General features: G+C 35.1%; 2 protein-coding genes across 3 annotated transcripts; both read left to right on the top strand.

Moving 5' to 3' along the window:
* Positions 1-6,780: 6,780 nt before the first annotated feature.
* LOC9329079 (protein PHYTOCHROME KINASE SUBSTRATE 3) lies at positions 6,781-8,172 on the top strand. Its single transcript, XM_002892971.2, has one exon. It carries the CDS (start codon positions 6,972-6,974, stop codon positions 8,085-8,087), a length of 1,116 nt encoding a protein of 371 aa, XP_002893017.1. The 5' UTR covers positions 6,781-6,971; the 3' UTR covers positions 8,088-8,172.
* Positions 8,173-10,150: 1,978 nt separating this feature from the next.
* Positions 10,151-12,668, top strand: LOC9329078 (NAP1-related protein 2). Of its 2 annotated transcripts, none has more exons than XM_021014835.1 (10): positions 10,151-10,454; positions 10,758-10,880; positions 10,974-11,024; positions 11,105-11,176; positions 11,297-11,410; positions 11,501-11,562; positions 11,714-11,777; positions 11,861-11,920; positions 12,017-12,055; positions 12,279-12,668. In XM_021014835.1, the coding sequence occupies exons 1-10, from the start codon at positions 10,338-10,340 to the stop codon at positions 12,336-12,338; spliced, it is 762 nt and encodes a 253-aa protein (XP_020870494.1). In that variant the 5' UTR covers positions 10,151-10,337; the 3' UTR covers positions 12,339-12,668. The 2 variants fall into 2 exon arrangements, with proteins under 2 accessions (XP_020870494.1, XP_002893016.1); XM_002892970.2 differs by having other exon boundaries at positions 10,185-10,454; positions 11,864-11,920.
* Positions 12,669-12,725: the final 57 nt, after the last annotated feature.

The following is a 12,725-nucleotide window of genomic DNA, read 5'->3' as shown; positions in this document are numbered from 1 at the left end:
AACAACCAGAATCCTGCATAGTGCGATTTTAAATCTAAACATTTTGATCCACAAGTACTTTTGATGAAAAACCAAAAAAATAGAAAATTTCCACAGTTTTATATTTGGAGTTTTATTATTCTAAAAAGGACAATAATGATACTGAAAAGATATTTGACGTTGCCACTGCCAAACTTTCCAGCAGACGTCGAGGCAGTTTATACTTAAATGTGTGGATATGTATTTGTTGGAATGCAAAATCCATTACGTACCAATCTTTCTACCTATTTATTAAGTACTGAACAATAGGCAATACCAACAATAAATACCAAGCCAGTCCGATTCTCTCTTCTCCTTTGTTGTTTCATTTCCACATACCACTTGTAATAACATTGTCCACATGTTATTTTATCATGAATAATAAATGATTATTTATTGTGAAATAACAGCATCAATATATGTAATTCGAGAAAAAGAAAATAATAATTAGATGATTGAGATCATTCGAATCAATTTTTGGATAAGAAACGGTATAACGTTGAAAGGTCCAACTCATTATAATGCTCATTTGGCTTTCATCTAAAATTACTGTAATATCAGGGAATAATATGGTGATGACTACAGTCTTCAAGTGAAATGAATAGTTTAGTGGGGATACGTTTAGTAGCAAACACACTTTTGAGCGAAACAAAGTTTTTACTGAAAAATCTCAAAACACTAAAAAAAAAATATCCTTTGTAGATATTGATTTTTTTTAGTTATTATACCTTTTAATTGTATCATTTATGTATCACTTTTTAAAAAGGTGAAAACATAACAATTTAATGAATGCTGTGAAATAACAGCATCACATTTTCAAAACATAAATTACTACTCCTATCACTAACATGTAACATAGAAGAAATATGAGTTGATATATTTGAAAAAGTTGTTGCAATTAGTATTAAAAAAATTGAACAATCAAATATATACTATTATTTTACAGCTTATAACTAAAACACTAATCTAAACTGGTTTCCATTTTTCAACTAAAATGTTTGTAACGTGGATGAACCAAAATATTTATATAAAGTGAACAGCTTCTTCCTTTACCAAACGGTAATACGTACCTTTACACACTCTTTGTTTTCAAACTTGTTTCTCGAGACCAAACAAATTAATATCTATATATTTTTTGAATCAACGTATTGTGTTGAATGATTATGGAAATTGAAAGATTAGGGTTCAAGTTTCCCTGCTGTAATTTTGATCATAGTGAATATATTTTAAAGATAAATACTCTAGAATAAGTTTTATGAACAATTATAACATGTGTTCTACAAATTAGCATTAGTGAATTTACAAAATAACTATTTTACATTTATCTAACTATGTAAAATAATAAAATTAGTTACAATTTAGAATCACGACTACAATATGATCGTATGAAAAACTGAAACGTCAATCAAATGCTTATACTGTATTAGTCTTTTTAATACTAAATTTGTGCTATTTTTAGAACTTTAGAGATTGTGTGCTAAATTTGGATACCTGAAAATATTAGAGAGATAAAGTAAGAGAGAGATTAAGGAATTGATTATTTCTCATTAGCTGTAAATGTGTTGTTACAACCAGTATTAATACTCTAATGTTGACTATACAAGTATATAGATAATATTTACAAGTATTGAATTATATACTCTAATACCCCTCCCTCAAGTCCAATTCTTCAAGAAGGAAGAAAGAGACTTGAAAAAGCATATCTTGACATTAGCATCTTGAAGGTCTTGGGAGGGAGAGCTTTAGTAAATAAGTCAGCCAATTGATTATCAGTAGTAACATGAAGCAATTTCAAGAAACCAGCTCGCAGTTTATCTCGTACTATGTGACAATCGATCTCAATGTATTTTGTCCTTTCATGGAAAACTGAATTTGAAGCAATGTGTATTGCCGCAGTACTGTCACAATAGAGATTAGCTGAACCTGAAATCTTGATGTGTAAATCTTTCAGCAATTGGCTTAACCAGAGGAGTTCACAAGTAGTGTCTGCTAAGGCACGATATTCTGACTTAGCACTGCTGCGGGATGCCGTTTGTTGTTTGCGTGATTTCCAAGAGATCAGAGAATTACCAAGAAAAACACAGTAACCCGTAGTAGAGCGTCTAGTGTCAGGACATGTGCCCCAATCTGCATCAGAAAAAGCTTGAAGGCGTATTTCAGAATGAGCTGAGTAAAAAAGACCTCTTCCTGGATCACCCTTTAAGTATCTGACAATGCGATGTGCAGCTTCAAGATGGAGAGTTCTTGGTTGAGCTAGAAACTTACTGAGTTTATGAACTGCATAGGTGATGTCAGCTCTAGTGATGGTAAGGTAAAGAAGTTTCCCAATGAGAGCTCTATAGACTGTAGCGTCAGGGAGAAGCTCACCACTCTCTGTATTAAGTTGAATAGTTGAATCCATGGGTGTGGCAACCGGTTTACTGCCAAGATAACCAATACTTTCCAACAGATCCAATGTATACTTACGCTGACAGACAGAGATTCCAGTCTTGTTTCTTGCAATCTCAAGACCAAGAAAATACTTGACTGGACCAAGATCTTTCAGCTTAAAAGCCACAGCCAATGTGTTCTTCAAATCAGAAACTGCTTCATCACTGTTGCTGGCAATCATGATGTCGTCAACATACACTAACAAAGCAATGAAAGTGTTGTTGACATGCTTGACGAAAAGAGTATGTTCTGATTCTGATTGTTTGAAGCCATCCTGCAACAAAACCTCAGAAAATTTTTTATTCCACTGCTGTGAAGCTTGCTTTAGGCCATAAAGGGATTTGTGCAATTTCCATACTGCATTAGGAGGCAAAGACTCACCAGGAGGTGGTGTATATCCTGGTGGCAAATCCATATAGATTTCTTCTTCTAAGTCACCATGCAAAAAAGCATTTGTCACATCCATTTGTGTTAAAGACCAACCATGTTTAGCTGCTAGATCTAAAAGCAATTTGACAGTAACAAGCTTAGCCACTGGTGAGAATGTGTCAATGTAATCTACACCCTCTTGCTGAGTATATTCCTTAGCGACTAAACGAGCTCTGTATCGATCTATTGTCCCATCTGCATTGTGCTTGATACGGTAAACCCATCTACAACCAATAGGCTTTTTACCCTCAGGTAAAGAAACCACTGAGAAAGTGCCAGTGTTGACACAGGTTTGCAGCTCCTCATTCATGGGACCATGCCATTTTTCAGACTTAACAGCCTCTAAAAAATTCTTTGGTTCTGATTCAGAGGAGATATTGAGGATAAATTGCTGATAATCACTGTTGAATTTTGAATAATCAAGCACAGAGGATATCGGATGAGCAGTCGTACCACTGATATTTGGCAGGTCATGAACCAAATTGCAGTGATAATCATTGAGATAGGATGGGACACGAGTATTGCGTTTAGGTCTATGTGCATTAACATCAATAGTATTGTCCGATGCTACTGTCAAACCATTGTTGTCAGATAAATTGTCAGAAGAAGAAACAAGAGGAAGAGGAATGGAAGAAGTAGTGTCTGGAATTGGAAGTGGAAGAATATGGGAAGAAAAAAGATCAAGAGTGGATGAATGGAGTTCTGAAGAATGAAAAGGAAAGATGTCCTCATGAAAAACAACATTTCTGGAAATGGAAATTGAGTGAGTTTCCAAATTAAGGACCTTGTAACCCTTATATCCTGAAGGATAGCCAAGGAAAACAGAAGCTTCTGCTCTTGGGGTGAACTTATGTCTGTCTTTAGGGTAAGTGGAAGCATAACAGAGACATCCAAAATTTCTTAAATGGGAATAATTTGGTTTCTTTTGCATAAGAAGCTCAAATGGAGTTTTATTTTGAAGTAAAGGAGAGGATGTTCTATTTATTAGAAAAACAGAAGTACGAATACAATCACTCCAGTATTGAAGAGGAATGTTGGATTGAAAAAGAAGGGCTCTAGCCACATTTAGGATATGGTGATGTTTACGTTCAACCACGGAATTTTGTTGTGGTGTATCAACACAAGAAAAATAGTGTTTAATTCCTTTGGATTCTAAAAGAGGAGTGAAAGATAATTCTGGAGCATTATCTGAACGAATGGATTTTATTTTATTAGAAAATTGTGTTTCCACAGTGTTTAGAAAAGAAGGAAAAACATGTAAGACATCACTTTTATTTTTCAAAAGATAAATCCATGTCACTCTTGTGCAATCATCAACAAGAGTGAGAAAGTATTTGAAACCCTCATTAGAAATAACAGAAAATGGACCCCATACATCCATGTGCACAAGATCAAAAGGTTTTTGTGAAAGATTATTAAGAGATGGAAAAGATAAACGTTTTTGTTTAGCTAGATGACATGTCTTGCAATGAGACCAATCTTTGAGCTTTGACTTGGAAATAGAGAGTTCTTCAGAAAGAGCTTGAATCTTAGGAAATGATGGATGACCCAGCCTTGAATGCCAAAGGGAACTAGACTCTGAAACATTTAGACTGCAAACTAGAGATGAAGATGGACACTGTGATGATGGAGACTCTAAATCCAAAAAGTAGAGTTTATTTTCCAAATGACCTTTACCAATCATCAAGCCCCGAGTAAACTCCTGAATTGTGCAAAAAGAAGGAAAGAAATTAACAGAGTATGCACAATGCTGAAGAAGGGAGCTCACACTGATAAGATTTAAGTGAAAAGAAGGAATGAAAAGCACATTTTGAAGGACAAGATTATCTGACAACTTGACAGCACCAGATTGATTGATAGCAATCTGAGTACTGTTGGGAAGTTTAACAGTAGTTTCTGATATACTATTGATATCAGCAAAAAGACTTAAATTGCAACAAACGTGTGTTGTTGCACCAGAATCAATAATCCAGGCAGTAAAATTAAGGCAAGATTCCATCAGAGTGGTGCAAACAGTGTTACATGCAGATGTTGAAGCATAAGTGACACCATGAGTTTCATTGATGCTTGGCTGTTGACAGGTAGCCTTAGTAGTAAGCTGAGTAGCTAGCTGTTCAATCTGATCCGGAGACAACTGAGCCAAAGCATGAGAGACCTGATGAAAATGATCTTGAACTGCAGGAGAATTAGTGATAATATTGCCAACCACATTTTCTTTTGATCCTCTTGGACCTTGCATTTTGGAGTTGATGTTGTTCTACTGACCAAATTGTTGTTGTTGTGGGAATGAAACAGGAGGACGCTGTTGAAATTGCTTAGGAACAAATTGAGTAGCAACACCCTACTGATTCCCATAAGATTGATTGCCAAAAGACTGATTCCCATATGACTGATTACCATAAGGCTGATTTGATGTCTTGTAACCCGGAGGATATCCATGTAATTTATAACACTTGGTAACAATGTGGCCTTGAAGACCACAGTAGGTACAAACAGGACGCTGACGAGGCTTATAACCACCTGCAACAGCTCCAACAATTTCATTATGACCTGAGTAAGTATCAAATTCAGGCTGATTGTATGAAAAACCAGAATCTGACGGAGGAGACTGTGAACTCATTTGAAAGACCACTGAACCCGATTGAGGAGAGTGCTTGATTTGCTGTTGATGCTCATGCTGAATAACCATATTCAAAGTTTTCTCCAAATCAGGCAAAGGATCAAGCATAACAATCGATTCCCTGATGTGTTCATAAGAATCATTGAGACCAAAAAGGAACTTAATCACAAAATTTCTTTCAAACAAATCCATCCATTTTCTATCCAAATCACAGTCACAACCATTGCAGTGACACACTGGAAAATCATGTGCGCTCTTCACTTCTTCCCATATAGTGACTAACTTGGTATAGAAAGTATTAACATCCATAGAACCTTGACGAAGACCAGCAAGTTTTTGTTCAATCCGATAAAGACGAGGAACGTTATTCTGCTTGAATTGTTTTAATAGCTTTTGCCAGATACCATGAGCAGTTTTGACATACAAAATACTTTGACCAATCGTTTTGGAAACTGAGTTCATCAACCAAGAACGTACCACATCATTAACCCGGGACCATGTCGCTGCATCGCGATGACCATCATCAGGCTTGGGTAGACTACCATCAACAAAACAGAGTTTGTTTCTCCCGTTTAACGCCATAATCATTGATTGATGCCACAATCCAAAGTCAGCAGCTCCGATAAGACGATCGGAGACTAACAACAAACCAGAATGATCATGATTAGTGAGAGAATAAGGATTCTCGTAAGGATCTCGGTTAACAATCACCGCCGCCATGGATGCGATGAAGAACAGAGAAAAGAAACAAAAAGAAGATGAAAATGAGCAGAAAAAGCTCAAATCGAACAAAATAAGAACAGATCCGAGACAATCTGAGGTCGAATCGAAGAAGAAGAAACTCAAATCATGAAGATCAAAGCTCAAAAAATCGAAAAACGAATGAGAAATCTGGGCGGAAGGAGAAAAAAGAGCTCTGATACCATATTAGAGAGATAAAGTAAGAGAGAGATTAAGGAATTGATTATTTCTCATTAGCTGTAAATGTGTTGTTACAACCAGTATTAATACTCTAATGTTGACTATACAAGTATATAGATAATATTTACAAGTATTGAATTATATACTCTAATAGAAAAAGTAATTGAAATTATATAGATATTAGATGTATAGACACACATATATAATGTACTTCTCCTGATATTTCTTTAGAAAGAAAACCATAATCAATTTAATAAAATAAAATAAAAACCATAATCAATACTTTTATAAAACTGAGGGGTTTGCAAACTCTGTAGCTACTAACTATGACTTGGCACCATTTCCTCCACCAAGATTCTTTTCTCTATATAATAGCGAAAATTCCTCCTCACAAACACATCCACCATTCAAAGCTCTTTCTCTCTGCAAATCTCCCATCATTTCCATAGCCTTCTTCTTCTTGTCATTTCCCTTAACTCCTTTTTGTTAGATCTTTTGTATTTTACCACTTCATAAAGTAGCACTAAACAACATATATACACATACAATAGAGATGGATGCTGAAAAGAAGAGTGCTCATTTTCGCCAAATCTCAACTTATAAACCACAACTACTTGTCCTCTCCTCAATCCAAGAACAACCTTCTTCAAAAATCTCAGACAAACCCAATATCAAAGCTGATAATGACGCCGAGATTGGAGTTTTCGGAGCAGAAAAATACTTCAGCATGAAGCTAGATCCTGTTGATTCCTCGGCGGATATCACCAAGCAACACGAAAAGGAAAACACACAGGATCATCCTCATCCCCAATTGACGAAAACGACGTCGTCTAGATCAAGAACAAGCCGACACGGAACGCCAAGTGTAAGATCCGAGTCAAGTTACAACAGCCAAACCTTTCTCATGAGGATTAACAACAATGAGAACAAGCAACGGAAAACGAACGAGACAAGCGTCTCTTTTGGTCGGTTTAGATGTTACGGTCCCTGCTCTGGGGTCAAAACCGTCCATACCGACCCAAAAATCTCCTGTAAAAGTAGAAATTCCGATCGGGATTTCGTTGCTTACGACGCAAGAAAGCACAACGACAAGCCAAGACTCCATTTTGAAGCCAAGAAAGCGGATTATAATGAGCCAGAGAAGATCCCATTACCTATTCAAAGGTCCGATATCGCCATGAACCTCGAGAGAAAGCTCTCTCTGCTTACATGGGACGCAATACCAAACCAACTCTCTACCAAGAACAACAATCACAACAATGGTAATAACTCTTCAATGAGCAGCAACACGCAAGAGGAAGAGACAGCAAGTGTAGCGAGTTCTGATTTGTTCGAGATTGAGAACATAACGAGCAGTGTCTATGAGCCAAGTGAGGCCAGCATTGGATGGAGTGTGGTAACGGGAAGTATGGCAGATCAATCGGTAATTTCGGATTTCCATATGATGAAGAGGGTCACGAGAAGTGGTCCGGCGGTTAGAACCAAACCGGTGATTGGTGAGAAAGTCCGGTCGGCTGGGTTTTTGTCGGGTTGTAAGAGTCACAAAGCTGTCTCGGTTGTTGATAGTTCTAGAAAAGTGAAAGAAACAGCCAAGGTTGATCATCACGAGATGTCTCATCAGAAGAAGTTCAAAACTGAGATTAGGATTCAAGACTTGAGCTTTCTTTAATAAACAATGTTTGTGTGTGTGTGTTCTCAATTAGTTTTCAAATGTTTTTGTAATATTTGTTCGTGTATGCTAATGATTTTGATAATTTTGATCTCTTGGTTTATATTATAAAACCCTACAATTATGGTTTTCGAAAAGAAAAAAACCGATACAACTAAAATAAAGCTATGAAAATTGGAGTTTTCGTGGAATTGATATAAGATCCAACCAAGAGTGACGTTCAAATTAAGTTTGAGACACTTACCAGTCACTCTAATTTTTACGATGAATTCTATAATAATTTTGAACCTCAATTCAGAAAACCAAATTATCCAGAAAAAAAAAATGATCCAAATTAACCACTGAACCTATATATTCACTCGAGTTTTTAGTCTTCGACCACAGTACAATAATACATGTTGCTTATTAGATTTAGTATCGTCTTTGGAGTATGATTTAAGTTTTTAAATATGTTTCTGCATGTTATACCATATTTGCAACTTTTGAGAAATGACACTAAAATATAGTTCAGGATTATCATTTCTAGTTTCTACACCACATGTTTCACCACATCACATCCATGAACGTTACGCATTAATTGGAATGGATTATATAATAAAAACATCGTAATTATATAGATCCCTCCCGTGAGTCACGACCCTACAAATTATGCATGTCAGCATGTGGATAATAAGAGACGATTATAACTTGACGTCGAGACAATGAAATATCAATTAGTCTGTATGAGACTACACAAAACTGGCATTAACGTCGGATATATATTTGTAGCCATGCAATTGCAAACTTAGGGTTGGTTAGTAATAAATGTGAAGGGGAATGTTCTCAAATTGGGACCAATTCAATAACTCTGAACGAGCTAATTTGTTCAAAAATTTTAATAAATAGAGTATGGGCATTGGATGCAAAACATATAATTAATTGGACCGCCTTAGACAGCACTATATTTATTGAATTTATAAATCATTTATGAAATAAAGTTTTCATCTATATATATTGGTAAACATCAAAATTTATATATCCATCTTAATAAATCCATATATGAACAGAACTTTACATTTGTTTTTCTATACAACAAAACATAACATAGTTAAAAACCTAATATTAAGCGAATAATTCATAGCTGATCGGTTCTAACGGTCCAACGATATTAATGTACTACCATATTTGTTTAAAATTAGTGGAAGCTGGAAAAATAATTCTACATTACTCTTGTCTATATACTATTAAATTAAGTATTGTGGTACCACCAGCTATGAAGAATGTTTTCGACAATATTAATTACTTTGTGACCACCTTACCCAATTCCATTCGATATTAAATAGGAAAAAGAAGTATACCTATTGTTATGTTTTGTCTGATATACATACACATAAATACCCAACTAGAGCCAAGCAACTCCAATAAATCGACCGTTGAATATGAATAAGTGACACCTTTTTTATTCATAAATGTGATCCTCTCAAAACATATATGGAGTAGTTAATATCATTTTAGTTCCTTTACAAAAAAAAAAAAAAAACATTTTATTTGAGTCTTAAAAGGTTTATTAGACTAGTGGCCCATGTTTATCCTGTTAAAATTACATAACTTCACTAGCCCGTAAAGCTCCTTAGGAAGCCCATTTTGAGCCCATGGATATCTAATATTAACAAGTTGATATCCAACATATTTTGCAAATGCAGATTAATGATTTTTTTTTTTTTAATGATTTGTGATAAGAAAATTTTAATCTACACAGAAAATTAATCTTTAGGGTGGATAGATTAGATAAGTAATTAAGAGATGATATCATCATGATTGTAATGTTTGATTTATTACCTAATATTGTTTTTGTTACCAATTACCTGACTTTTTTTTTGTTGTTGTCAACATATGATTTTTTTCTGTAATCATAAAAAACTTATAAAATATCACATAACTTTAACTTGATATATATTTTTATTAATTACCATCAATATATGTAATGGTGGGTAGATTTTAAATATTAAAATCAAAAGAAACATAGAAATCTCTAAACTACCCAAGAGATGACAAAAATACCCTTCTTCTCTAACGTGACGTAATCTAATTGGTCAACAAAAAACCCCCCAAAACCCTAGATCAGTTTTACCCACCAGAGTCACGCATCACACAATCGAGTTTTAGGGTTTTAGCGGGTGCTCTCTCCGAAGGCAGAGAGAAGAGGGAGGAGGAAGTCTAATTCCTCTGCGTTTTTCTTGCAATTAGGGTTTCATCAGAAGTGAATTGAAAATGGTGGCAGACAAGAGCAAGAAGGCTAAAACCGAAGAAGAAGACGTCGAGCAAATCGATAGAGAGCTTGTCCTCTCAATTGAAAAGCTTCAAGAGATCCAAGACGACCTCGAGAAGGTAAAAAAACCCTCTTTTTTAACAATCCCCATGTTTAATTTGCTTGAAAATCTCCTGAATTTTCATTATGCCGATGTTCATTTATTGCTTTGGTTAATGAGAATTGTTCTGTGTTGGACTCTCTGGGATTAAGTTTTCTAGTATTGGACTAATTACAGACAAAAGTCACTATCTTTAGTACTTTTGTTGTTGTATGAAATGTGGTCGTTTTCAAATTGACTTGTCAATCAAACTGTTTGGGGATTTAATTGTTGTGTTAGAGTAGTCCAAATCTCAATGACCTCTCTGGTTTTGGTTTTGCAGATAAACGAAAAGGCTAGTGATGAAGTGTTGGAAGTGGAGCAGAAATATAATGTGATAAGGAAACCTGTTTATGACAAGCGTAACGAGATTATCAAATCCATCCCTGATTTCTGGTTAACTGCTGTAAGTTAGATTCTTTATTCTGATTTTCAATTTTGGAGTTTCAGAACAATTATTTCTCTAATTGGAATTCTGGAAATTCTGCTTTTGTTCTAGTTCTTGAGTCACCCTGCTCTTGGTGAACTTTTGACAGAAGAAGACCAAAAGGTTTGTGTTTTCCTTTCGACATTTCGTCTGATTGATTCACAGTTTTTCATTCTTTGATTCGATATTTCTGTTTTGTACAGATTTTCAAATTTCTTAGCTCTCTTGATGTTGAGGATGCCAAAGATGTGAAATCTGGATACTCTATCACTTTTGTAAGTTTCTTTTGTTATTATGCGACTTTATCATATTTTGATATATCTCTGACTGATCTAAGAAAGCCGAGTTTTTTTAGTTTCTTAGTTTACTGATTGCTGTTAAATTGTGAATTGCAGTACTTCAATCCCAATCCATTTTTTGAAGATGGAAAACTAACAAAGACTTTTACCTTTCTCGAAGAAGGGACAACAAAAATCACAGCCACGCCTATCAAATGGAAAGAGGGCAAAGTAAAATGGATCTTTATTGCATAAAATAAGTTTATTTCTTAAGTTGTCACTCTTTGGGATTATTCTTAACTATGTTTCTCAATTTTTAAGGGCTTGTCAAATGGAGTGAATCATGAGAAGAATGGAAACAAACGTGCATTACCTGAAGAGAGGTATACATTCGTCTCCCCATCCCCATTTCAGTGAAATTTCACCTGGCATAGATACAAGTTAAAAGTCTTGGCACCATGACTTAAGCCTTTCTAATTAGCAAATTACATGTCTGAGGAGTGAGGACTCTCTATCTTAACTGTCTTTTTTCAGCTTCTTTAATTGGTTTCGTGATGCTCAACACAAGGAGGATGTTGAGGATGAGATGCAAGACGAGGTAGTGATCCTATCTGTTTATGACTTGTTTGTAAGGGTAACCTTATGTCTGGCCCAACTTGAACTCCGAAATTCGTCTTATAGCAGGTTGCGGATATCATCAAGGAAGATTTGTGGCCCAACCCTCTCAACTACTTCAACAATGTAAGCTATTCACCATTTCATTTTTCAGTCTATATCTTTGTTCAGAGCGCATAAGTTGCTTGAAGATTTTGGTAAATTGTGTATGTAACTTTGTAGGAGGCTGATGAAGAGGACTTTGATGATGGAGATGAAGAGGTAAAAGCATCATCTAATTTCCTTTGTTTGGTTGAGTTTTCTGCTTAAAATTTGCTGCATCTATGATATGCTAATAATGTGCATGATGTGATGCAAGATTAGATGGAGAAATTCTAAAACAGAACTTTGTGTTGTTATTATTAATGTCTGAAACCATTTCATTTTTGGAGATTCCATTATACGTTTTATCTGATAAGTTTTTCAAAACCATATCCATCTCTAGGGAAAAGAAGGTGATTCTGATGAAGATGATGACGAAGAAGACGGAGATGGTGAGGAATGATGGGAGGGTTCCCCAGAAACCACATTTGCTTACATGTCATCTCTATAACAGAATGTGTAAAGTTTTGTGTGTTTTGAAGGTTTTAATTTTAAGCAAAAGTGGATTATGACAACAACAAAGAAGCTTTTTTATTTATTTTACCGTAAACCTTGTTGTATGAAACCATTTTCAGCTTGTGTTGCAAAATCCTGCTTAAATGGTTTTTGAGTCTTAGCTTCATCTTTTGTCTTTTTTTTTTTTTCTTTCTAAAGAGGATTATATTGTAATTTCATCACTGTTGTGTCTGTGTGACTTTACTGAATAGAGAGATCCGTGTGTTTATGGTGAAAATGAGGGTTCTCTGAGAGAATATAGCGATATGGAAGGAAATTTCTCACGTTGTTCGTG

Source organism: Arabidopsis lyrata, assembly GCF_000004255.2.
Source record: "Arabidopsis lyrata subsp. lyrata unplaced genomic scaffold ARALYscaffold_1, whole genome shotgun sequence".
Taxonomy (NCBI): Eukaryota; Viridiplantae; Streptophyta; class Magnoliopsida; order Brassicales; family Brassicaceae; genus Arabidopsis; species Arabidopsis lyrata.
This window is presented reverse-complemented; position numbering and strand designations above follow the sequence as displayed.